General features: G+C 38.3%; 1 protein-coding gene across 3 annotated transcripts; it reads left to right on the top strand.

Annotated features, from left to right (window-relative positions):
- Positions 1–155: 155 nt before the first annotated feature.
- On the top strand, positions 156–15,851 carry LOC103703700. 3 transcript variants are annotated; one of them, XM_008786648.4, is made up of 3 exons: positions 156–433; positions 14,992–15,139; positions 15,426–15,851. In XM_008786648.4, the coding sequence occupies exons 1-2, from the start codon at positions 311–313 to the stop codon at positions 15,106–15,108; spliced, it is 240 nt and encodes a 79-aa protein (XP_008784870.1). In that variant the 5' UTR covers positions 156–310; the 3' UTR covers positions 15,109–15,139; positions 15,426–15,851. The 3 variants fall into 3 exon arrangements, with proteins under 3 accessions (XP_008784870.1, XP_008784869.1, XP_008784868.1); XM_008786647.4 differs by having other exon boundaries at positions 15,381–15,791; XM_008786646.4 differs by having other exon boundaries at positions 15,420–15,791.
- Positions 15,852–26,848: the final 10,997 nt, after the last annotated feature.

A 26,848-nucleotide genomic window follows, 5' to 3' on the forward strand; every position in this document is an offset into this window, starting at 1 on the left:
AAAATATGATTCGTTCGGGATGGATTTGGGCTAAACATTAAAATCCGAACAAAGAAAGGGACTGGATCAGGAGTCATTTGTAATCTGGTCTATTTGCACCTCTAGCCAACAGGCCGTGATCGCAAGACTTCTACTAAAGCCATCGCAGTCGAGGCACGAACCAGAAAGGGCCCCGATACGGGAAACGCCCACGTTAATAGATACGTGGCCCATTCCGAAAGGAAACTGTGCATCGAACATCTGGTCGTCGTGGTGAAGCGCCGGCGGCAAGCAAGCACAAGCAGAAGACATCAAGCGAGCCGAAGGAACGATGGGGTTCATGTTCCGAGTGAGGCTCTCGTCCTTCTTCGCGGGCGCCGCGACCGCATCCGTCGTGGGCTTCTACCTTCTCTACAAGGACTATATGGTCGCCCATGAAGCCATCTCTGGACAGGTTTCTTCCCTTTCCCTTTCCCTCTCTTTGCTCTTATTCCTTCTATATAACAATTCAATTCTGAGGTTTGTTTTCTTCTTTTTTTACTTTTTGGCTTCAATTTCTTTTATTGTTTTCTATAGGCATTGGATTATTGGAACTGAGTTAGCTTGCCGTAGTTTTGGACAGTTAACCATTCACTACTAAGATTCAGTGCTCTTCCTCTTTCTGGTTAATCTTTTGACCCAATTTCTGCGAAATACTCCGCAGTCTCGAATGAGTTGATAAGTTGGAAATTTTGGTTTTCCCTTAGACCTAAGCATGATTAAAGTTTGGTAAATGTTGTGCTTTGAATCATTCCTGTTAATTTGCTTGTCTCCTCGTTCACCTTTTTCCTTTGGGCATCATTTTTTATTGTCAAGCAATCTGATAGAGGAAAGCTTGAGAATAATTATACTAGAACGATATTAGGAATTTTCTTTCAGACTTAGCATGAAGATTTTGGAGGCTAGCTATGATAGGGTTATTGATTTTATGATCTAGGAGCAACCCTGGATCCACACTGGGATGGGATCCGGAATTAAGATGGGATTGGGGTGGGATCAAGTTGTTAAGGATGCTTGACGTGTTCAATTTGTTGTTGCTTCTTATTTGCCATTTTTGGAGCAACTGTTCACACGGTTCGAAACGTTCAGGCAGATTCAATTCCCCTCTCTCTTTTTTTCTTTCTGTTTTAATAAAAAGAAATCATTTTCTGTATAACAAGAGGAGAGTGTAAGAGAGAGCAACCCAAGTTATGCTTTAAAATTTTGACTCATATCCTAGTTATAAACCGAAGGATGTATTATAGCAAGTGTTTAAGGACGTTGATTAGCAAAATACTCAAATTGCGGGAGAGAAAAAAAGTGGATATTGTGAGACAGGAGTTTAGAGTTCTCTATAATGGCGTTATGTTTCTGGTCCTACACATTTATCTTTGTCTTTCTTAAGTCTCCTTGTGATAACTCCATTCCTTGTGCCTTTATTGTTCTAACTCTTACTCTAGATAAGTTAGATGTATCTGTGGATATTTACTGAAACACAGTGAATTATTATAACCAGTGATTTATTTTTAAACTACACAATGGAATATTATTAATCAGGTCAAGTCTCATCCCCATGATATAATGTATGGAAGCATTGCTATGTATCAATCTGTTTGGCTTAAAATAATATGAATCGAGAGAAGTTCCCTGCCCTATTTTCTTATTCTGTGCCTGGTCAATGTGGCCTTCTGAATAACTGAAATCTACTTCAGTAGAGAGATAAAATGGATATGTAACTAATTAGGCATCCATGTGGAAACCCCTCCCCTGTATTCCTAATTACTTACTTTTATTGTTATTTCTTGAATACCTCCAGAGTTGCTTGACTTTCCCCCTTTATTCTTGAAAAAATGATCTTTCTGCGCAGGTCCATAGGATCTCAATTAGTCATTGTCATGATTCACCATCATCCTGGTGTAATATCCCTTTTCTGATCTTAATATTGTGATATATATGTTTCTCTTCATTGGAAAGTGTATTGCCTTCTTCTGATGATGCATCTTATGATTTATTTCATTTGTTTTTTTTTTTTCCTCAATAATTTGGATAGACCAATATTCATTGAGATCTATTATGATTAAAGGATTTCCTTTTCTTTTCGCTTCTCGTTCAAGAGGGTAGGAATGATTGGCTGTTATATGATATACATGATTAGGGCACTCACTGCTATTTGCACAGATATGTTATACAACATAAAGGAAAGTCATATATTCTGACAAATAAGGGTGGACTAGCTTCATGTTGTTTTGTATCTGTGAAGCTGTTAAATTGAGTTGTAACAATTTGTTTTGCAGTGAAATAATTAGCAAAGGTTTAACAGGTCCCTTGGACATAATCAAAAGCATTGTGAAAAAACCCTTGTTTGTATCTAATTTCTTGCATGCTTTTTTGCACACACATGCTATGAAAAAGTCCATCAGTATTCTTATTTTAGTTGATGAGTTATGGCTAAGATGTATAATTTGGAACTGAAAGGGACCTTTCAAAAATGATTCTTAGCTCCTCTATAGCATGTGTATCGGAGGGCTAGAAGGAGGATCCATAAAGCCAACCCTATATAGTTGGGAAGAGGCAAAATTGATTATTATCTATATAGCTTGTGCATCATAGCCCACTCTTTTCTACTAGGAACGTTATGTTTCCTATCCTCCACTATTCCGTCCGTTTCTTTAATTTGTTAACATAAGCAATTCATCAAAATGCAGTTCTTTTTGCCTTTTGACCATGTTAGCGAAATATTCCTTTCTACCTTGTTATAAAATAATTTCATAATTTAGTAACTGATCTTCCTTCTTTCATCCTTTGCCAGGCATCTATCCTTGACTAAAACCCTGTTATGATTGCTCTGCCCCCTTTTTTTCTTGAAACTGCAAAGTTATGTTTGCAAATGCTGCATGTCAAAGTTGTGCATACAGGATCAAGTGGTTCTCGGCCAAGCACACTATCAAAGTCCAAATGTATCAAAGTCCTTCCTGAAATATTTCTAACTTGAGAAGATATTATTATTATTTTTTCAAATAATTGCATTTGTGCAGTTAAGACAATCAACAAAGAAATTTGACAAAAACTAATATAAAGTTTCAGCATGTAAATGTTGCTAACCAACAATTTCTCAAATCTCAATTGTGTCATATGGAAGCCACTGCCAACATAGCTGACAACTTCCATTTATTATGAATATTAGATTGCCCTATCCTGAGGGTTCTTTGGTCCCATAACTTGTTTGATAGTTGCTTCACACTGGAATGCTTCAAATTAACATATTTATAACTGAGAATTAGCCCTTCAGACATCCTCCACTCCCACTTTACCTTCATCAGATTATTGGCAAATTTTAGATTCTTTTAGTAGACCATTATGGGCCACTTGATCTAAATTCCCAGAGTGTATAATTGGTGTTTCATCCACAGAACCTTTTTGTGCTCTTTCTGCTGCAAGTCTCTTTGTTTTCTTCTCTCTCTTAGCCATCTTCTCCTCTTTCCTTTTTGGCCTCCTAAGCTCTAGGGCTAAGTGAATAAGGGATCTGCTGGCATTATTGATTAATCGCTCCTGCTGCTCCCTTGATTTTGCTTCTTCCTCTGCTTCTTTGCTGTTCCTCTGTTTATCGTGCAGGGATGCAAGTACTGAGTCATCCCTAAGATCAGTCCTTTTGTGGTGATATGTGGAGGTTTGGATTTGTGCAATTTTGAGCCATGGTCCATGGATAGGGTGGGCCTTGGTGCAATACTCCATTGTGACTTGTTGTCACATGTTCGAAATATAGAAATAGCCTTTCTGTATGTAGGAATAAGGCTGCGTACATCTGACCCTCTCTAAACCCTACAGTTTGCAGGAGCCTCGTGTACTAGGATGCTCTTTTGAGCAATGGTCTACATGTAACTCTTTTGTTGCTTTCCATCATTTAGCTTTATTTCATTCCATAATTTCATCTTCTCTCGTTTTTACTTAGAATTTCCTTGACCATATATTCATTTGCTTTGTTGCTTATTATCATTTGATGTTCTTTCTGTATGTCCTTATGATAGGTACATAGCATGCATGATTGGATTTCTACTGCAGGTTGGATTACAACACAAATTAATCTTAGGATTTATGTTCAACACATTAGGTATTCTTCAGTAAGTGGAAGTGGTCATCAACAAAGCATCGATCATAAAGTCATCTGTTTATCACTTGGTACCAGAAATACTATATTATAACATTGGTACTCTATATAAAGAATAACTCGCAAAATGAAACATTGGAAGGAACTGTAGAAGGTATCATGCAGTGCAATAAAAAAGAGGAAAAAAGGACCAAGGAGGAAGTAAAGGACTAAAACAATAAACGGAAGAAATAGAAGAATATTAGGATGATGGTCAAGAAGAATGGGAAAAGAAATTTAAATAGAAAAAGAATACAATAAAGAATAAATGCAACAAACGAAGGTGGCCTGTGAGTTGTGATCTTTCTTTCTTTCACTAATGTTCTCTATGTACAAATTCTAAAGATCTCAACACAGCAGGCTAGCGGTTCCTTCCATTAGATTTAGCAGGCCAGGGGGTCCTACTCATGTTAAAAGAATACGAGAAAGAATAAGTGCAATAAAGGAGGGACACGTGTTACCTTTTTTTCTTTCACCAATATTCCCTCTGTACAAATTTTAGAGATCCCAACAGAGCTCTGGCCAGCAGTCCGTTCCATTAGATTTAGCAGGCCAGTGCATCCTACTCATGGTAGTGTATATTACTGGGGAAACAAAAGTAGACCTAATGGCTGAATGAAGGCCTTCATGATGAGATTAGTCAGACATTTTGGCTGAAATAATGACTCCTAACTAGGAAAATGAATAACTGTCTGATAATCAGCAGCATGAGGACTGGCTAGCTATCTACAATATCCCCAATTTGAGTTTTCCTAGAATTCAATGGAAGAAAAAAAATTCATTTAATTATTGGATCCCCAAAACTAAACCCATATTGATGTCTAAAACTCACTGAAGACTCCGCAAAATACTCCTAAATCTGATTAAAAGAATAAATAAGACATAACTAAAAAATTATGTGACATTAGCTCAAGAAACAATGCTATTGATTTCCTTTTGGTTGATCCTGGCTGCAACAACTTGCTTCTGCTACAGAGTACTTTTCTGTGAATTTACTGCCTTTGGGTACTGGTCGGCCAGCCATCCAAGATAAGGAACCGATATTCCTTTTCCCAGAGATGAAATGTGCATGAGAATCTACTGAGTCCAACCATAAGAATTAGGTCCACGATTGCGATCTTTGGGCCTGTTCGGAGTAGACGTGTATCTCATTCGTTGATAGTTGTGGTGTAAGGGTTGTATTGAATGTTATGTGTTGCTTTCTGATCATATAGCCATGATTTTCCTAATAACAGGTTTGTGTCTGTCATAGGAATAACATCACAACCTTGAGTTTTTCCTTGAGCCATTTTATTATAAAGAAAATCTCTCTCATCTTCACACCCATCATTGGGCAGGATGTACTGCTTCGATAATGAAATGCAGCCTAATAGCCAATTATGAGAGTTATACTAATTCAGAATGAGTACAATCTTGGAATATTAAGTCTTTTTTCCCTGCAACTATGTGAGAACTGCTTTGAATGTTTGAAGTTGAGATAAAATCCTGCAACAGTTCTGTTGGAGATCTGTTAGTGCAATAGAAAAGAGGAAAAGGAGAGCAACAAGTACAGAATCGAAATAACAAGAAGAAGTCGAAATTTAAGAAATAAAAAAGAACTAAAAAGAGTGTGAAGACAAGGTAAGAAAAAAAAGGGAAGGATGTCTGTGATATTTCTTTGTCTCACTAATATTCTCTGCATATAAATTCCAAAGACTCCAAAACAGCCAGCCACAGGTTCCTTAGACTGATTGAACCAGCCAGCTGTTCTGCTGACATTAGAGTACATGAATAAAGAAATAAAAGTTCGATCTAATTGCTGAGTGAAATCCTCTACGACGAAACTCATTGGACACAAGATTTCTAACTAGGAAACAAATAACTGACAAATAGCCACCAAAATAAGGATAGTCGGCATCTATAATGCCTCTATTGAGTTAAATTAGTATTCAATAAAAGGGAAGCATCTACTAGATTGTTGGGTTCTCAAAGCCAATACATATTGGTACCCAAAAGCGCCACTAAAGAGACTCTTTAAAATACTCCTAAAGTTTCTTCTGCTCAAAGTTAACGTCTATTAGATTCTGTTTGGTTGGCCTTGGCTGCAGCATTGTTGAGTGGCATCTTAATGCATCATACTAGGAACTCTAGGATGCATCAATTTTAATCCCAGCACCCCCCTATTCTTGTCCCCAAATGTCCAAATTTTCTCTAATGTCCTAGGTGAAATGAAATAACTTTGCACATGATTTTGATTCATTTGAACCATGTGCAAGCTCTACAAACTACGAACTAGCTGTGAAGTAAATAGGTTTGGTTTGCATTTTGCAATTTTATTTTGTTTGAATAGACACTCTTAAATAGGGATTGCCGGTTTGAGGTGTACTAAACTAGACCGGTCGATTATCGATATTCAGCCGGTTGATTATCAATACGGTTCAGCCGTCCGATTATCGAGATGGTTCAGCTGGTCATAATGGATTATAAAAGTCTGGCCTTGTTTGACTTCGAAGCTTCGGTCGCTCGTTGGCCTCACTCGCTCTGTTCGATGTCCTAATCTCATTCGAAGCCATCTGTCGATGATGATGACATACAATGACGATGATAGGTGAGTCTCTCTCCCCCTTCTCTCCTGCCATTTCCCTCTCTCTCAATTTGTTGCAGGATCCAAGGCTCTCAAAGCTCCCCAATGACGATCAAAGCTTGTCGGCTTCCCTCTCCCCCTCCCACTCCCTCCTCTCCCTCTCCCCCCCCTCTCCCTCCTCTCCCTCTCCCCCCTCCCTCTTTCTCTTCTTCCCTCTCCTTCACCGTCTCCCTCTCCCTCTCCCTCTCCCTATTTCGGCACACTCCGGCATTGTATGGTACGTTATGGATTTGTACAGTACTGAATCGATCGCTGGGTTCTTTTGATACTCGTTCGACGAACCTTACTCTTAAAAGGTGTGCCAAGTTCCAAGACTTCTAATTGCTCTAACTTGGCACTCAAGTTTTGATGTGTCACAAATTGTCTCGTAGTGTTGCATTGCGTGAAAGTGTCCACAAGTGTTGGCACTCCAAAATTCCTAAAAGTTAATGTGTAAGGTGTGTGGTTGAAAAAGTAAAGGTTTGGCTTTGGAGTGTGAAATGTCCAGTTGATTGAATTTACGCTTGGTGGAAGATTTTATGAGATTGTTAACCAATTCCATTATGCAGAAAAGAATTTTATGTAGTGAGGGAAGCAATGAGAGTTACCATGACAAAGAAAGTTGAGGATATTAAGGTAGATTTTAGATAAACTTTAGAATTTATTACAGGTGTGATAGTGAAGTAAGGTGTCACATAAACACATTATAAAATGTTCAATCAATTGGCGATAGTATTTGATATTATTGAGGTGGATGTGTAAGACGACCCTCTATTTCATACCTGGTGCCAAAATGGGAGTAAGGCATGGTTTATGTTAATTGTCATACTCTGCACAAGAGTTGCTTGCCTGGTCAAAATCTATGTTACCTGGACACTCACATCCAACTCCTAGGATCCATGTTGGATGCATCTTTGAGTCCGATACACATTGGATATGTTGGTATTTATTAAAATTTATTAATTTCAGCTTTTAGAGTTGACTCCTCCAACAATTAGTTTGATCCACTATAATAATGTTTAAGCTAAGTTTTTTCTTTTTAAAGATTGGTTAAGAATGTGCATATTAAACTAAATTTACAAATTATTATTTTTCTTAAATCCTATAAGCTAACTGAAAAGTTTGCATGATACTTAACAAATAATATCTTTTGATGTTTTCTTTTGTGTGATACTTAAATACTTTTTGCAATATTGTGGAGTTATAAAATTTCTAGCATGGCAGTGAACTCGATTTTTAAGCTTCACTGACCACTGTCCACTGGCAATGACAAGCAACCCATACGAATTGTTTATTCAAAAGAACTTTTGTTGTATACACTGTAGTGTGTAATTATGCAATTTTAGGGTTTGGTAACATATTATAGAAATGATTTTTCTTTTTTTTGGAGTGCAAATTGCATAGCTGAGTGTTATGCATGTACAGAACTTTGTTTTCGAAAACTAAAGTTCAATATGCGATTAATGTATGGGTTTCACTTCGAGGAATGATGATGAAAACGTGATTGGTATAAATTATGTACAAGTCAGAAGATGCTTCTGGATATGCCCATCTGTGCACCTAATAATAATGATATTGAAATAGTTTAAGCTAGATAGAAGGTGAGAGCAATATCCACAATTTACCTTAGTTTGGGGAGTAAAAACTTGAGATATGAACCATGTAAAAACTTGAGATATGAACCATGTAGCTGCAATAAGATGAAGGCTTGATGGTTGTGGTAAAAGGCAATCTTAAGCAAAGATGGAGAGGTTGTTTCCAACTTTTTGTCCAAATGATGACTTGTAGGATTGATTAGGCGAAGTTCATTCTATTGGATTATGCAAGCATGCATGGACATATTCATGATGAATGACAACAATTGAATTTTTGAAGGAAAAAGATGAACACACACCAAATGCTTTGGTGTGCCTTGTACAGGGTCCTGTCTGTTGTTGAAACCATGATCTTGACTAGAAGCTTTATATATAAATCGTGGGGTTTATTGAAAATTTTGGGTTGGTCTTCCTATCTTGGTTCGAGGAAATTCAACGATAGAACAAGAGCGAGCCAAAGAGAAAAAGAGCTCTTCCAAATCGAATATGATGTACTTTACTGCATCATATGTATAAACTCTGTACTATTTTCCTTGGATGGTGAATGATTGAAGTAATCTGTACTTTGAAAATGTGGTAAGAAATGAACTAATATGTACTAAGATATGCTTATAATATCTGAAAGCCATGGTATTGATGACAATTGGAACTCTTAGTAGTTAGATTTTTTCCCTAGGTTATGCAGTTAGTTTAGAGTCTGGTTCTTACTCTGAAACCAGCTTTCTAGCACTACCATGCTGTCTTAAATGAAGTGTATATTATTTCTAGTTGCTAAATCTGTCTTTTATCAAAGTCAGCCATATCCTGATTGTTTTGCAGTGATCCAAGGTTGTCTAAACTAAAGCAATAAAGGAATTTAAGGTGAAGACAGATGCCACAAATAGCATTTCCTATCATTTTTGGAAGTTCTCAACTAATTTTGAGAAGTAATGATATTACAGGAACCAACGTCCCCTTATTTGATTACTAATAATAACTTGTAAATTCTTTTTTGACATAAGTGAAAATGGAAGAATTCCAGATACCATAGCAAAAACAAGGTAGAGTCAAATAGATTAATTTCTATTGAAATCCATGCAATTCTCCCATGGATGTGATACATATGCACTGTATGCGTGCGTATATAAATATATGTATATATATATTTACATGCATACATACATATATGTGTGTGTGTGTGTGTGTGTCTATATATATATACATGCTTATGCATACACCAACTCATTTCTTTTTCCTGGATGTTAATATATTGTTGAATCTGACATTTCCCTAACTTGTGACACATAAGTAACATCATGTATTTCACCAATCATTTACAAAGCCCCAACAAAGGCTTGCCATGCCACATACTTTAAGGGAGGGCACCGAAATAAAAATGAGAGTTATAGGAAAGGCTATATAGTAGCACTTGTACATATGGTGGCACGCCAACTTCAAAATCCCTTAGGAAGCTTGCTTCAAAATCTTATAGGAACTCAGTTCCCTGCTTCCTAAGTGCTTCACCTTCAAAATACGTTTGAGAGATCTGCTTCTACGCACTGCCAGCCGCACCTGAATTGACTCCAGCTCCAGGTAATGGACTATTTGGCAGTAGGTGCATGTGCCTTGTGTAGGGAAGTGCTCTAGGGAAAGATGAAGCCATCTGGAGGGAAGTGCCAAAGGGCAAGGCCAATACTTCATTGAATATGTGGTTACCTACTTCGTAGTGCTAGGAGGTTTTGGAACTAACTCTTTATGTGTTGTTTTATGGGGTTTTTTGCATTTTATTAGTAGTGATTAAGCAGAGGGCTGACTTTAGGTCTTTTGATGTACTGCAGGATGTTATATTGTTATTTTGATTTTTACGTGGTGGTGACCTGTTGCAACTCTTAGGGGCTGTTTTGATGCTGGTACAATGTGACCATGATATATTCCCTATGTTGTTATTTGTGACAAATGAGTTAATGGTGGGAGGGGAGGCTCCTTCCAATTGGGGAAGCTTGAGATCATAAATTCCCCAAAAAATCAGGATATGGGAAATCACAATTTGAGTGGAATTGGGCATTCCAACTTTTGTATTGAGGGCTCTCTGGGAGCCTTGACGGTGTTAGTTCCTCCTTGTATTTCTCATCTCCCATTGTTGCTCTATCCCTAAACTTCAGCCCAAGGTCTAGTTTATCCAAGGATGGCCTATGCCTACATCCAAACAGCCCTTTAATTTACTAAGCGAGTAGGGATGTGAATGAGTTGGGTCAGCTCATTGAATTAATAGGCCAGCTTGAACAACTTTTCATTTAGCATAATGTTTTGTCTTGATGGATCTGGTTGGCTTATGGTTTGCTTCCTTGAAACCTTGTTGGAACAAGTTTGGGTCAAATCTGTCTTGACCTGAGATCAACTCAACCTGATAACATATCTCATAATAGACAGGCTGTCTATTTAATTTCAAAATTTCAATGTGGGCACTTTTTTTTGGGTGGATTCTTGTCTCTCTCAAGAGATGCAAAGTAAGTTTATTATGCACCTCTAGTTTTCATTATGCTAGATTCCGTTGTAAGCCAACCCTAATCCTCTTATGTCCCCGTGGGCCTAAGATTTCCTCCTAATGCATCATAGAGTCTGCAAGTCTTTTTTGGTCGATCTTAGAGTACAAGTTATGATTTAAAGTTGCAACTTTCATATCAACAAACAATCACCCAGTACTTCTGATAAACGCTCAGATAAAGTTCATGGTTATGTAGATAAGCCAGGACATTCTTGCAATAGAAGTCCAATTATATCTACATATTTTTGGACATGAAGCACAAATTTGATACGTAATAGATATGAGCAAGCATAAAGAAATTTTAAGAGGTAAGAAGAACACCAAAATGTAGAAAGGAGGTCTAAGAAGAAAGAAAATACATAAGGGTTAGGCTTTGCATGTTGCCGGTTTAAGAAGTAATATGGGCTGACAAAAAGATGATGATATACAATTTTGATGAACCATACAGCAAATAAGACTTGAGAAATATGCAAGATGAAGATATATGCAGGAAATTCATGTGCAGGAGCAAGTTACCAGAAAGTTTCTGAAGTAAATGTGAGATTTCAAATAGAAGATTCGGTTCTACTAAGGATGAAACCATTAAATATGTAAAACTTGCTGCTTGAGAGGGCACTTCTGCATACTTTCATGCTTTGTGGAAAAAGGAAATAGTTGGTGCATCTTAAGCCTTTGGATCCGACATGAAATGTGATGCCAAAGCATCAAATGAGAAGAAGGATTTGAGTAATCTGAGCCCAGAAGATCAATAAAAGCCATCTAAATCTGTTTTCTTGCAGCCCTACAAGGATTTATGTAATGAGTAAAATGCATCAAAGTCCTAGAAGTGGAAGGAAAGGCAAGGGATCAATCACAGGAGAGAGCAAGAGCGGAAAAAGTAGCACTTAAGTGAGAAAGGAGCTGTGGTCAGAAGAAGGGCCACAAGAGAGTGAAAGATGTGAGGGAAAGCAGCAGCATTGCTAGAATCAAGAGAGAGAGAGAGAGAGAAACTAACATCAATGCACCACACTAGCCCAGTTTCTAAATTGGAACTCATAAGCCCTTGCATTGTTTTAATCTCCCATCTAATCTAACAGTGTATTCCTTTCATGTGGTTCATCACAAATTCATAAAGCTGATTCCGGATAGTTGGACAAAGTTTGTTGATTGTGGTTATATATTGTGGGTGCTTCATCACATTGCTAAAGATGTCATTTGCAACCATTTAAGTAGATATGGACAACCTTTACACCAAGGATAACAACACTGAATGTGAACAGTAATGGTCAGTTGCCACTTGGGAAAGTGCCTCGGAAAGCTGAATACAATCATCAACTTGTTAATGTGGGGTGGGTCTATTAATTGATGAATCCTGAGGGTATTCCTGGATTGTTTCTTGTTTTAAACATCTCTACATGTCATCATTTCATTGAAATTTGGTACATTGAAGCTGAAATGCGCACAGAAAAGACCTGGACACATGGTAGAGTTTTACTCAAAAGTGAAATGGGCGATGCCAATGAGGCTAAATGATTATGCGGGATATGATGAATACCTCGTGGGGCTTCCCCCATCTGATGGATTTTGTTAAATTTCACTATGTAAATGTGGGTTGATGTTTATCAAGGAGAAGTTTGGCTACAAAATATGGGGCTGGTTTAAGACTTGGGATTAGATGGCTATTTTCATGTGTGGAAAATTGCACTGCATGTGGAGGAGAATCTTCCAAGGCATGCTAGTATTGCTGAACAATATAGAATACCTAGATCCAAACTTGAACCTCCAGGACAGCAGCAGGACCTATTAGACAACAAAATTAATAGATATTAGAGAAGAAAATGGCTCTGGCATGCTTCTAATTTGGAGAAGTTGGCCACTTCGCTAGTACTACTTGTTTAGTCGACACTAGTAGGAAAATGAAGGATAATACAAGGAGAACACCAAGGAATAAGACGTTGATGATGCTTGCTTAGGCATAGATACATTCAGAAAAGGTCTTTCATTTAGACAAACCAAGATAAAGTAGCACAGTGAAGGAGATAATTGAAACCAAAAAATGGTTCTGCTTGTCCAAGCTGTATGTTGGGAAGGCCATTTTTCTTAGATCAGATGATTGGCAAATAATTGAGGCAGTTTACTCAATCTTGCTTCCTAGTAGTTTGCTCTGGAGGATATTGAGCTCAAGTGACTAGGGTCATTAAGAAATGCTCCATCTCTTAAATGGAGAACGCAAGGTGATAATAGGGACATGATATCTCATGTTAGAGTCTCTTAGTTTCTTGTGGCTTAATCTTTTTGAGCTTCTAGTAGTTTAATTTGTATTAATTTTAAGGGTTATCTACAGTTTCTAGTTGCTGTTTAATGCAAGTGGTGGTGGACTGATAATGTTAAGTAGACCAACCAACTTAAATCCAGGACTTTTGGAAGTTTCTCCATTAGAATCTCTTTGATTCAGATGTACACAATTCTAGATTTGATTTATCAAATCAGTTCTACATCAAAAGCTCATGCCTTAAATATTATTTTTTGTCTTATTGAATATACATTAGCTATGATTTTCGCAACCATTAAAGAAGGAAAAGATGTTCTAGCAAGCGAGTGTGAAGTTATTTATAAAAATGAGATTTAATCACTAATGATCTATGAGTTTTTTCAATTAGATGAGAGGTAGGTGCTAGAGATGAGAGACTTAATTTGCAGTGGAATAGTGGTAGGTTAAGAATTTGAGACGTTTAGTGTGAATGCAATCAATTAATGTATGAAGAGCTTTTCCCATTGTTAGCAGAAAGAGATGTGAAAGGGTTTTAGCTTGCATCATTTACATCTAAACTTGAGATTTTCTATTGTTTATTCGGTTAAATTGATGGGATCCAGAAAGTCAAAAAGTTATGTATTAAAAGAAAGGCATGAGGAAGATATACTTGTCTTTTGAAAATGATCAAGGTGCTTCTCTCTCAATTATTGAAGTTCACTCTTTTTATTGCTAGCACAGGAAAGCAAGAGAAAGGAAGGTAGATAATCTTCTCAGAATGTGAGAAAGGGGATGGTTTTTCATAATTGAAATTGTGCTGAAGCTGGATATATAATACCGGAGGTTCTATTCTTATATACCTGAAGCTTTAATATGCTGCACTTGTAATGTGAATTCTGGCAATGTGAAGTGACAGGCTAGCTAAGTTTGGTTTCTTATTGCCAAATAATGTTAGAATCCTAAATTTCACTTTTTGGCATGAGCATTTTTTACTTTGGAAAGGGAAAAATCCTATTGAAATGTATACTTTACACCTTGAGGCTTATGTCTTGCCTTGCTGGGGGATTGCGTGCCTACCTTACACCTTTGCACTTCACAACTTGTTTGACAACTTCATGGTGCCCACCTGCTGGTCAGAGATGATTGAGAAATAATCTAGTGTCTGGAGAATTCAGTCATAGATCTAGTGCAGATTTTTGCTTTGAAATATTTGAGAGATTTGAGACATGTTGGGACCTTCAAATTGAAGCTTTTTGGGCTTCTGGCATGTCCCAAGGTTTTGTAAAATAGCTTCAGTTAATTTACTGTCACCAGATGTCATAGGCCAACAAGTCTTCAGCATCTTTCACCCTTCCACAACCATGTCATAGGAATAGTTGTGATGATCCCATATGATCATGGATGAAGATAATGTAGCACTAGTGCCTTTACTTTGCCTTCTTTTGATGGGTACATATTGCAAGAATTAATGTTGCTAAACAGTGTATACTGATCCATGAGGTGGTTCTGCATTCTACCCTTTGTCCTTTGTGGGAAACCTGCTATATCTCAGTGGATCCTTTGATATGGTATGGGCCATAAACCTACCATAAACTACCTAAAGAATGAAATAGTTTAGCCTTAGACATGAAAAATGCATGTTAATTTGCTACATGTAAAATAGCAATGCTATTAAGTTTACTGCTTTTTTTAAACGAAACTACCATTTTTCTATGCCATTCTTGATTTCAAATATAATATGATTTATTCCTCTAGCTGAATGAAAGCTTATCGGCATTCAATGGCAAACAGAGTGTAAATGGAGGTTTAAATTTGATTTTGACCTCTTCCACTCTGCATAAACGATACACATCTTAAGCTGCGGATCAGTTGAATAGTACTTGATGCTTTGCTTTTCAGGTATCAGGCATTTATGAAACACTTGATGAGCGCTATGAAGCTCTGAATAGGCGCATCACAGCATTGGAAAATCTGAAGGAAGTAGAAACTGCCGGACCTGTGGAGGGATCTGAGTAGATAATGTGTTGTTGCTTTTTGAGTGACAAAGGTTTGCTTTCTTGCTAATGTTGATTTTATCAATGCAACCTTAATGATAGCATCCATGATCTCTGTGACTAACATGCATTCATTAGAAGTTTTGTGCTATTCGAAATGCAATTTGGTACAAGGATGTAACTCCCAATTCTTCCTTACTGTTTATTCAATGATGATTGCATTTCTTTATAGTAAGCAGGATCCAAGTAGATGATTATTTTAAGAGTGCCTTGTTTTGTCACCTCATGATGCAGAATTGGAGAGACCCTTCATTGGTTTTCATTTTCTGTCAGGTGCAGGCGAGTTGTAGCATCTCCAAGGCATTTGGGGGAGGAAAGCTCCTTTTCTTTCTTTTTACATACTTGAGATGGTTTTGTTTTCTTGGTCACTGTTTTATCTTGGTAAATAAATCAATGCAGAGGGTGGAATTGACAGTACTTGATTTCACAATTCTAGCCTGTCTGAATTTGGACTGGTAGAGTAGTAGTAGTATTAGTGACAATAAACAACAAGATGTCAAAGCATAAGAACTTCTAAACTCGCAAGAACCTCGCTTGGGTAAACCAATTGGTGGGTAGGTTGTGCAATTTGAAAGGAGGACAATGGAGAAAAAGTAGTGAACGTCGGACTGGTAAAAAGAGAAAATTACATGTCACATTTCTGCAGTTTATGCGGTTATTCCTCCATGTTAATTTTGGAAAAGGATGGAATTATGCATGCTAAAATGGAGGTTTTGTGCGAGGATGGCAGCATTCATCTTCTCATCCTTATAAGTATTTTACCTTGTGAAAGTGAGTTCATGATTTTACGTGATGTTAAAATTGAGAACTAAGATACAAATACCAAAAATTATGCTGCTTGAATCAAGGCCCTGTTGGTTTTAAAATTTGTTTTAATGACATTATTGTTGGAACTTTATATGTTTCTTTTTTTTTTTTTTTTTTTTTTTTTTTTGGGGGGGGGGGGGGGGGTGGCTTTAACTCCCCAACAACAAAAAGAAAAATGCTTTTTTTTTATATTTTTTGGTATATTATGGGGCTTAACGTCCCAACAACAAAAGGAAAAAGAAGACACCAGATTACATTTGAGTGTATAGAACTCCTACCATGTCAGCCATGATAAGAGTACGGATACGTTGAGGAAAAACAGGATTATCAGCAGGTTGAGCTAACCCGTTTGCTGGCTGGTTGGCTTCTTAGGAAGCATGAGACTATAAAGCATTTTAAGGTTGTGCATTGGACAATATCTTCAAGCAAGTGGTGAAGAGATTGAAGAGGCATTGGGATGCAATTCCTCTTGCTGTGCTTGGTTATCCAGTTGATTATCGTTAAGGAGTCTCCTTCAAGACATATCCATTTAAACCCAAGTTGATGAATGGCAACAGTTAAACCCATCCAAGCTGCTTGAAGTCCTGCCTTTGTCACTGAGGTTGCGAAGGATTTTGAAGAGCCAGCATATTGAACAATTCCGTAATGGTCTCTAAGGATATAATCCAGGCCAATAGCATGTTGAAACCATGAAGCATCAAAGTTAATTTTGACCATATTGAAGGGCGGGGGCACCCAAAACACTAACCTTGGAGAAGAATAATCAGAGCTCTTAGAGCTGCCGGCACCCCAGTGCTGCAAATCATCGGTTCCGGTTGTATTCATAGATGCTTGGATAAACTCCCCAGTCTGACGCTGCACTGAAAGGAAAACTATGGCATGATTTTTCTGAATTCCTTGAAATATATGGTTGTTTCTAGAGTTCCATACGTCTCAGGCAGTGTAGCGGATGAGACTTTTATAAGGATCCATAACCATCCGATTTGTAGAAATTAAAATAAGCTCCTGTAAATGGTTGAATGATGGAATAGTTGGATGTCTCCTTTTCATAGAGTTCTAGACTTCTAACGCTTGAGGGCAAGAAAATAGGCAGGGCTCGATATCTTCTATATTCATTTGGCAGAGCTCACAAATAGTGGTATGTTGTTGAATCAAGAGATTTACACGGAAGACGGCCCTAGCACACCTTCCACCAAAAAACTTTGTGAGTCTTGGAGCAACTTTGAGCTGCCAAATCCAGCTTAAATTGGCATTTGCATCATGATTCTGGTAGTTAATAATTTGTGAGTACCCATCTTTTATCTTTAGTTTAATGCCTCCGAAGTTTTGTGAAGCAAAATGATCCTCACATTGGTATTTGGGGATAGGAATGACCATTACCTGAGCAACATAATCTTCAGAAAAAACCTGGTACACCAAGTCCTGGTTCCAAGTGCCATTAGTGTGGATCAATTGGGATATCTTCTAATCGTTCTCCCAGAGATTGATATTGATCGAAACCACACTGATTTATTGGAACATTAGTCACCCACGGATCCTTGAGCAAGCTGATGCTTCTACCATTGCCTATGTACCACTTAAAAGAATATTGAATCTACTTTGCAGAGCACATAGATTGCAATATAGTTAAGGTTCCCCTTCTCGGATGATAGCTATCCTAGCTTTTGAAATCATATTTAGCTTGAATCAGCCTTGCCCTCATCGAGTCTCTATATAAAATAAGGTTTCCTGCAGCTTGTCCCATGCATGCCTCCATATTTTGATTGACTGCAAGCAAGCCCTCCCCTGTTCTTTTGCCCATGCAAACAATATCCCATGACAGTAAGTGCAACTTCCTTGTTCCAGATTCATGACCCCATGTAAATGACTTGAAGATTTTCTCAAGCTCATTTAGAACTCTCGTTGGGACAAGCACATTTGACAGAAAGTAAATATAACTTGAACTCAGAATAGATTGAAGAATGATGATTCTTCCAGCCTGTGACAAGTGCTTCTGTTTCCATTTTTCATGCAAACTAAGGCTGAAATCAGATTGGATACATATCAGATACTAATATCCATATTTATTTTGTTTGATAAATATAGATACAGATATATATGTTAGTCGGATATAAAAATTTATATCCATATTTATTTTAAACGGATACAGATACAAATTGGATACCGAAAGTATGGATATAAATATAGATATAAAATTAGATAATTAAAATTTATGACTATAGAATCAAAGATAATACTAAGTGGATGATATATCAAGCTAGTAGCATGTTAATAATATAGTCATTATTTTTCGTAAAAATTTATGAGTGTTATGTAAAATTAAATAGGATTATAAATGGAATCGGATATTCAGATATGGATCGGATAATTGTCTATCCATATACATATCTATTTTTTTTATGAATATAGATACGGATATGGATATTAGTCGGATGCTTAAATTTCTATCTATATCTAGATAATTTTGAAAATAAAAATAGATCCCATATCATGACCTATATAAATGACTTAGAAGATTTTCTCAAGCTCATTTATAACTGTTGTTGGGAGAAGCACATTTCTCAGAAAGTAAATATAACTTGAATTCAGAATAGATTGAAGAATGATGCTTCGTCTTGCTTGTGACAAGTGCTTCCATTTCCAAGCATCAGGTGTTTTGTAAATTCAATCAAACACGTGATTAAAATCTTGCCGCTTCAGTCAAGTTCCAGATAATGGCACACCTAAGTAATTCCAAGAACCTTCTCTTAATGGAATGTTAAAAATTCCAAGAATCTGCAGCTTTACCCTCGCAGCAATTTTTTTTCAGAATTGAATCTAGGATTTTTGAGCATTAACTCATTGGCCGAATTGAAGACAATAGCTCATAATGGTATTAATTAACATTCTAGTTACCTTGGACACAGGGAGCAAATTATCTGCGAACATTGGATGGGTGATACATGGACCATCCGGCTGCGGTTGGTATCCTTGGAGAATGCCAGCATTAGCTATTCCTTTCAAAGGTCTCGAAAGCTTATCAGAGCAAAGAATGAACAGAAAAGGGCTGCCATTAATAATGACTAATAATGACTAAAATCATGGGATGTTGAATGCAGCACATGATCCACCTAATAAAATTTAGATTGAAACCCATAGTGACTAAGAACAGTAGCAAGATACCTCCATGAGACTTTGGCATAGGCTTTTTCCTTGTCGGCTTTTATAACGATTAAAGAATTTCTTGTCGAAGCTCTATTTATTGAGTGAAAAACCTCCCGAGCTTTCATTATATTGTCACAGTACAAAGGCTCCTTGTTCCAATGACACCAAGGTTGGCGTAAGAGGGTTTCATTCTATTTACAATGACTTTTGCAACTAATTTATATAATGTTCCACAAAGACTGATCGGCCGATATTGTTTCAGTTCTTTTGGATTAACTGTTTTGGGGATCAATACTATGTAAGTTTGCTTCCAATCTTCAGGCACTTCAGCAAATCAGAACACTTCTTGGAGTGCAGCAATAACATTTGTCCTCTTAAATAACCAGAAACATTCGTTAAATAATGGCCGGAAGCCATCAGGTCTAGGAGCCCTGTTTGAAGGAAGCTGAGACAAAGCCTCTACAGTTTCATCAACAATTACCTCTTTAGTTAGAACTTGATTTTGACGGTTGGTAACAGTTGTGGATAGAAGGAAACTCGAGCAAAGATGATTGATCCTGAACACCCCACTGTTGCCGAACGAAATTTCAAATTGTTGCATTTAAGATTCATCTTCTGTCAGCAACCCCAAGGCTTCATACCATCAGCCGTGATCACCCCAAAAACAGCCTGTCTGTTATTGATGTAAAAATCAACATGTAGAATCGGGATTGCCTTCAAGGTTTTGAGGGATTGGTTGGAAAGTAGTTAGATAGTGTTGTTGACCAACTTCTTTAGTTTCTGACTAGGTTTGCAGTTGGCCCGCTTAATGACCACTAGCTCATTGGAGGACTTGACCTGACATAACCTCCTTTCTCTTGGCCAACCCACAATGGAATCACGTAGCCTCATCTGACCTTCTTGCTCAAAAACAAGAATCTTGGGCTCTGGCCTGGGCGGAGATGGACCCCTTCTCTCAGATTGTCAGTATAAATGGGCTGCTTAGAAGGCCAAATGATGCCAATTCACCGCTAAACTTCTCAAGTGATGATGAGAGAGAGTCCGTCAACTCCTGATTTGAATTTTTTCATCAATTGATTTGAATTATCCACCACCTCCCCTGCTCTTGTAATCAATTTTTTGGCATTGGAAGCATTCGTAACCCGCCACTCTTCTGCTTTTTATTTCATGGCTCGTGCATCGACCAGGACCCTGAGACCACCATCCAAGGCCCGAAAAGTCTGTTATTCTCTTTCTCTAACCTCTCAGCCTCATTCCATTTGATATGACAACATTCATCCTCATTATGGCCAACTCTACTGCCCAAAAAGCACAAGACGGGGATATTTTCATATTTAAATGCCTGCTACCATCTTCTTCCGTTGGCCACAATGTCGACTCTTGGGCGTAGAGGTTTAGACAAGTCAATTTGAACATAGGCCTTCACATATCCTCTCTTAATAGCTTCTTCAGTGATTGTCAATGAATTTGGGAATGCTAGCAGTAGAGGCTATTCGAAGGAACATGTCTCCCTTCCACGACTGGATTGGGAGATCTGGAAACCTAATCCATAGCGTTGCATTTGTGATAGAGTCCTAACCAGCACTAAAATTTGGACACCAAGGCTCAAGTGGGACTTGCCTTGCTATAATCCATGGCCCTTTCGCCATCACCCATGTCCTGTGCTCCTCTAATCGGAAAACTAAATGTTTAGCGGACAAGAGAATTGATGGCGTAGAGGAAAGAATAGTGATGTGATGTGGCCTACAATATGCTGCACAAATCTTTCACTCTAATTCTCTTGTGTGATGACTTGGGTTGGTGTTAATTGGACGTGGTAATGAAGGATTTAAGGCCTACGGTTGAAGCCTGAAACCTCAGAAAAATTGTGATGGTAGATGGATTAAAGCTAGGAATTAATGAAGATAACTATGGATTGAATATAAGAGTCTCACATATACCCAAAATCCAAGGAGTTTTTCTGATTTCTCACCAAGAAAGAAGAAAAGCCTTTGGAGTCTCATCAAAGGAGAAGAAGAGAAGCCTCTCGCCTCTAGATTACAAGCAATTTGCAAGCCAAAATATTCTGCATTGATTTATTCATCATGTTTACCTCATTAAATAGATGAGGTGTGGGCTTACAATGAACACTTTAAAATATAACTAAACTCTAAAGTTTAAGGCTAAGTAGACTTTCTAAGTAACCTAGGATTTGGCCTAAGTCAAAACTCACCAAGGCTTCACGCCATGATCTCACAGGTGGAGGGCTAAGGGAGGTCTCCATGCAGATTGGACCTAGTCAAGGGATTGCCACATGGCAGATCAATTCCTTGGACCAAGTCAAAAATCCTTCAAGCCTTATCCTTCCATACGTGGAGACACATGAAAAAAGCCTTGACCAAGTCAAGGATTTATCCCTTCTCCACATCACAAGCTTCATGGCGTGGAGAGGTTCAATCTAGGCTTTGGCCAATTCAACTCCCTCTTCACACTATAACATAGATACTTGATCGTTATCTTGTTGATGGCTCGACTGTCTACACACATGCACCACGTTCCATCTTTCTTCGTTATGAATAGGGCGGGGATGGCGCATGGGCTGAGGTTCTCTTTGATGAAGCCTTTGTCCAAAAGCACTTGGACTTATCATTGAAGCTCTTCATGCTCCTTCAAATTTAGCCAGTAAGCAGGAATGTTGGGAAGACTTGAACCCGAAACCAAATCAATGGCATGTTGAATGTCTCGAAGGGGTGGAAGTTTCTTGGAGAGTTCCTTAGGTATTACATCAAAAAAATCATTTAAAATAAATTTGAAATTAGATGGAACAGTTTCTGAATTTTCAGATCCGACCTCCCTAGAAACAAGTGCATAAACTACCCCGACATCACAACTGATTTCTTCAAATCGCCGCATTGATAAGACCCTTTGCTTTACAAAAACTTCAGATTTGAATCAGAGATCCTAAGGGGCTTTAGCATTAATTTTTCCGGCCCAATACAATGAATAACAATTTGTATGACCGGCATATTTCATCCGTCGATCGAATAACCATGGATGGCCCAAAAAGATATGACACGCCTTCTTAGGCAGCACATCGCACCAATCTTCATCATGGAACTCTTTGCCTAATGAAAAAGAAACCAAATATCGTTGTTTGATAGGAATAAAAGAGTTGTCGATCCAACTTATCCGGTAAGGTTTAGGATGGGATCCGGTTTTAGCTTCAACTTTTTCAGCAAGTCGTTGGCGATGATGTTCATGCTACTACCATTGTCAACGATGAGGTTCACGGCCTTATCGTTGTGCTCCACGCGAGTATGGAAGATATTGGTTCATCGCCAATCCTCCTCCACGTTCTCCTCTTGCCTAGAACCTGTCAGAATTCGATGAACAACACAAGATGGCTGATCTAAACCTTCGAGTTTCTCTGCTGGTTCCTCGTCGTTGATGACATTTTCTTCATCATTAGGATCAGCAAATTGAGAAAAAATTTCAGAGGGCTCACCGAATTCATCCTCCTCACAAATTAAGGCAAAACGCTGGTCCTTCGTAGGGCAAATGACCGCAAAGTGTCCGCGACCACCGCATTTGTAGCATTTAGAGTGATTACCTCTTGGCGGCATCAGGCTTTTGGCTTTGTCGCCGGGCTTCGAAACTCCATGCTCTAGGTGAGGACCCCTGGCTGCAGAAGTTTCAGACCATATAAAGGGGCAAATACCTCAAGAGAAAGGGGTACTTTTGTTACTACGTTTTGGAGGCCGTCGCCCAACGAAAGTAGGAGTAAGGTGCCTCTACCGCTGCTGCACCTCCACACGAAGAGCAAGCTAAAATACCTCCTCCATGCTGATGATACGAGATGTCAAAAACTCCCTTCGGATGTCCTCCCTCAGCCCAGATCGATACCGAGCCAAAGTTGGATGTTCCGACTCCATGATGTTGTTGTGGATCGTTAACTTGTTGAAGCGGGCGATGTAGTCCTCCATGGTAGAACCTCTTTGACAAAGTTTTAGCAACTCTTCGAAAATAGTCTCCTCATAATCAAGGGAAAGAAACTTCTCCCTTAATTTCATCTCCTCCCAATCGGTGATGGAAGGTTGCCGAAGTCCGTGAAGTCTATCCTCCATGCTGTGCCACCAAACTCATGTCTGACCTTTGAGTTTCATCTTCATAAAATGAACTTTTCGTTCGCTAGACATGTTGTACCACTCGAAGTAATCTTCGAGGGATAGCAACTAATTCTGAAAATTATTTGGATTAAGGATACCACTATAATTAGAAACATCAACATGTACTCATTTGGATCCATCGTCGAAGTCATCATGTTTCCGATGTTGTTGTTGCCAATGTTGGTTTCCGTAGTGCATCCCCATGCGAGGATTTGCTGGTGCTGGTGCTCGAAGGCCTCTAAGTGGGCATCGGGGTGGGAGATCCCTAAAAAAAGAATCATCAGCAAAAGGATTACCTGCATCTAAATTTTCAGCATCACCATGGATGCCTTGATCATCCTCGGAGTTGCTCTACCCGGGGAGGATGTGCATCCAAAGGGCCTCCATCTTTTGGTTCAGGGAAGCTATTTGTTGGAGGACCTCGGCCATATCTCCCTCTGGTTGTTTGTCATTGTTGTAAGGACGTCCACTCTGGTTACTCATGATGAAGCAAAAAGAATTTTTGCTATGATACCAATTGATGGCGTAGAGCAAAGAATAGTGATGTGGTGCAGCCTAGAATATGCAGCAAAAATTTCTCACTTTAATTCCCTTGTGTGATGGCTTGGGTTGGTGTTAATTGGACGTGGTAATGAAGGGTCTAAGGCCTACAGTTGAGTCTGAAACCTCAAAAAAATTATGATGGTAGATGGATTGAAGCTATGATAACGAAAGTGCTATGAATTAAAAGTAATGAAGATAACTATGGGCTGAATATAAGAGTCTCACCTATACCCGAAACCCAAGGGTTTTTCTGGTTTCTCACCAAGAAAGAAGAAGAAGAGCCTTTGGAGTCTCACCAAAGAAAAAGAAGAGAAGCCTCTCACCTCTAGCAATTAATTTTTAAGCCAAAATATTCTGCATTGATTTATTCATCATGTTTACCTCATTAAATAGATAAGGCGTGGGCTTACAATGAACACTATAAGATATAACTACACTCTAAAGTTTAAGGCTAAGTAGACTTCCTAAATAACCTAGGATTTGGCCTAAGTCAAAACTCACCAAGGCTTCATGCCATGATCTCACACATGGAGGGCTAAGGGAGGTCTCTATGCAGATTGGACCTACTAAAGGGATTGCCACATGACGGATCAATTCCTTGGACCAAGTCAAAAACCCTTCAAGCCTTATCCTTCCATACGTGGAGACACATGGAAAAAGCCTTGACCAAGTCAAGGATTTATCCCTTCTCCACGTTACAAGCTTCATGGCGTGGGGAGGTTCAATCTAGCCTTTGACCAATTCAACTCCCTCTTCACACATGACATGGACCCTATGATGATGCCACTTGGCATTCAATTATAAGGACTCAATTAGATGCCACTTGGCAACCAATTATATGGACTCAATTGAGGACTCAAATCAGCAAACTTACAACTCAATTTAAGATTCAATTTTGGACCCAATGTGATAAAACAAACTAATCAAAAATCATCCTAATCTTCATACGCACACCTAAGGTTCATGCGCCATGCTCCTGCATCAGGAATGATTTTAAGCTCCCCTACTGTGGAACACCTCATTTTTAGTTCTTTAGAAAAGAGATTGAGGGAGAGACTTTTGTTGACTCAGAAAGTTTGATTTTGATGATACAAAATGTTTGAATAAAAAAAATTTTACTAATCACTTGCTTGGAGTGAACAAGAATGCTGACAGAAAGCCAAGAAGATACCAATCCATAACACTCAATGTGGAAGAATAAAACTCATTTATAAAACTTTGCACAAGAGGAGCCAACCCCGAGAACGTTACGAGCCGACCCCTAAACTTCCATTGTCAAAAATGAAAGACTGAAACTTTGGGCAGTTTCAAGAGTTGACCCCAAAAAAAAACATGAGTCGACTCTACACCCTAATATAGATTGATATGCCTTCATAAGTCGACCCCTGTATCTCACGAGTCGACCCTAGAACAATCTTACAAAATAGACAAAGGATAGTAAAAATTTGTACTTTCTCGAGTCGAACCATAAAGATCGCGAGTTGTTCTGTTGAATAAGAGTTGACCCCAAAAGCAAACTAATCGACACTTGAATAGCCACAAATAAAAGACAAAGAGCAGTCAAAATCAGCATGTTGGCGAGTTGAACCATGAAGACAAAAGGCTGAAAAAATCAGTATGTTAACGTGCCAACCCCTATCATTGGATGAGTTAACAGGTAAACCAAAAGAGTCGACTCTACAATGGCCACATGCGAAAGATAGAGCGTAGAAAAAATAAGAACTATTTCGAGTCGACCCTGAAGACCACGAGTCGACCCCTGATGATTATGAGTCAACCCCTAAAGAAGTCAAGTCGACCTGCCTGCACCTGACTATAGTAACAGCTAGTTTTTTTGTAATAGCTCGGTGGTGGTTTTAGTTGATTTTCAATAAAAAATCAACCAGGTGTTTTTTTTTGTTATTATTGATTTTCTCGATCGGCTAGCATCACTAAGGCCCCGTCGGAGTTAGGTAGCAGTTCCTTCACCTTCACCATCGCTGGCTGAGATTGCCTTTTGAGATCACCCTATTTGGATTGTTAAGTCATCCCCTATTTTTGCCGAGAAGCCAAGGAAAGGAAAAAAGGAAGAAGAAAAGAAAAAGAAAAAAAAGAAAGAGAATAGAAGGGGTTCCATTTGTCTCTCTTTTCTCGCTTCCCTCACTTTCTCTCTCTTTTTTGTCTCTCTTGTTTCTCTCTACAAAGTTTTTGTCTGTATTAGGGTTTGTTAGAACCTTAAAAAATATCTTTTTCTCAATAATTTTGACCGACCCTTGTGAAGGGGGTACTAATCCATGGCTACCGGATGCTGTGCCGGCCCCCACCCCAGCCTAGGCCATGCATCACTAGATTGCACCATCAATATTTTCTATAGTGTTATTTGCATCCTAGCATGACTCTTGATTTGTAGTTGATCAATTGGATGATCTGGATCAAAATTACTAGGACGCCGGGCGCTACCGATTGACTAGCTCTAAGAGGGTGCTCGGACTTAGGATTTTATTCTTAAAAAAATTATAGAAAAATTTTGATAAAAAAATTATTTTTGAATATTAGGCTCTAAGAGAAATTTTCAAGATTAATTAGATCTATCAGTTGGTTTCTTTAGCAAGGTATGTAATCTTTTTTCTACATTTATTGATAAATTATAAAATATTTTTCTAAATCGAATTGTTCATGATTTATGAATTTGATGTATAGTATTTTAATTATTAAAAATACCCTTTTAGAATATTAAATGACTCATGATCGAACATATTGATTTTGATATGGATTATGCCCGATTGATTTTGATGTTGCATGATTTTATGAATCTTCTTGATCTGGTACATGAAAAATATTTTGAGAAAAAACTTTTGATTTGAGACAGATTTGGACTTGCAAGACTATATTTCTATACCCTACTAGTTGGGGTTGTACGTTAGTATTTTGAGATTCTGCCGGTGGGTGTTGTATGTTGGCATTTCAATATCCTACCAGTGGGGAGTGTATATTCGCACTTCGATACTCTACCAGTAGAAGTTATATATTGGTATTTCGATATCCTACCAGTGAATGTTATACTTTAGACTTTGATGCCCTACC

Source organism: Phoenix dactylifera, unplaced genomic scaffold (genome assembly GCF_009389715.1).
Source record: "Phoenix dactylifera cultivar Barhee BC4 unplaced genomic scaffold, palm_55x_up_171113_PBpolish2nd_filt_p 000162F, whole genome shotgun sequence".
Lineage (NCBI taxonomy): Eukaryota > Viridiplantae > Streptophyta > Magnoliopsida > Arecales > Arecaceae > Phoenix > Phoenix dactylifera.

Coding starts and splice junctions, on each gene's coding strand:
- LOC103703700 (XM_008786648.4), top strand. CDS start 311: ATGGGGTTCATGTTCCGAGTGAGGCTCTCGTCCTTCTTCGCGGGCGCC. Junction 434..14,991: donor ATGAAGCCATCTCTGGACAG/GTTTCTTCCCTT, acceptor TTTGCTTTTCAG/GTATCAGGCATTTATGAAAC.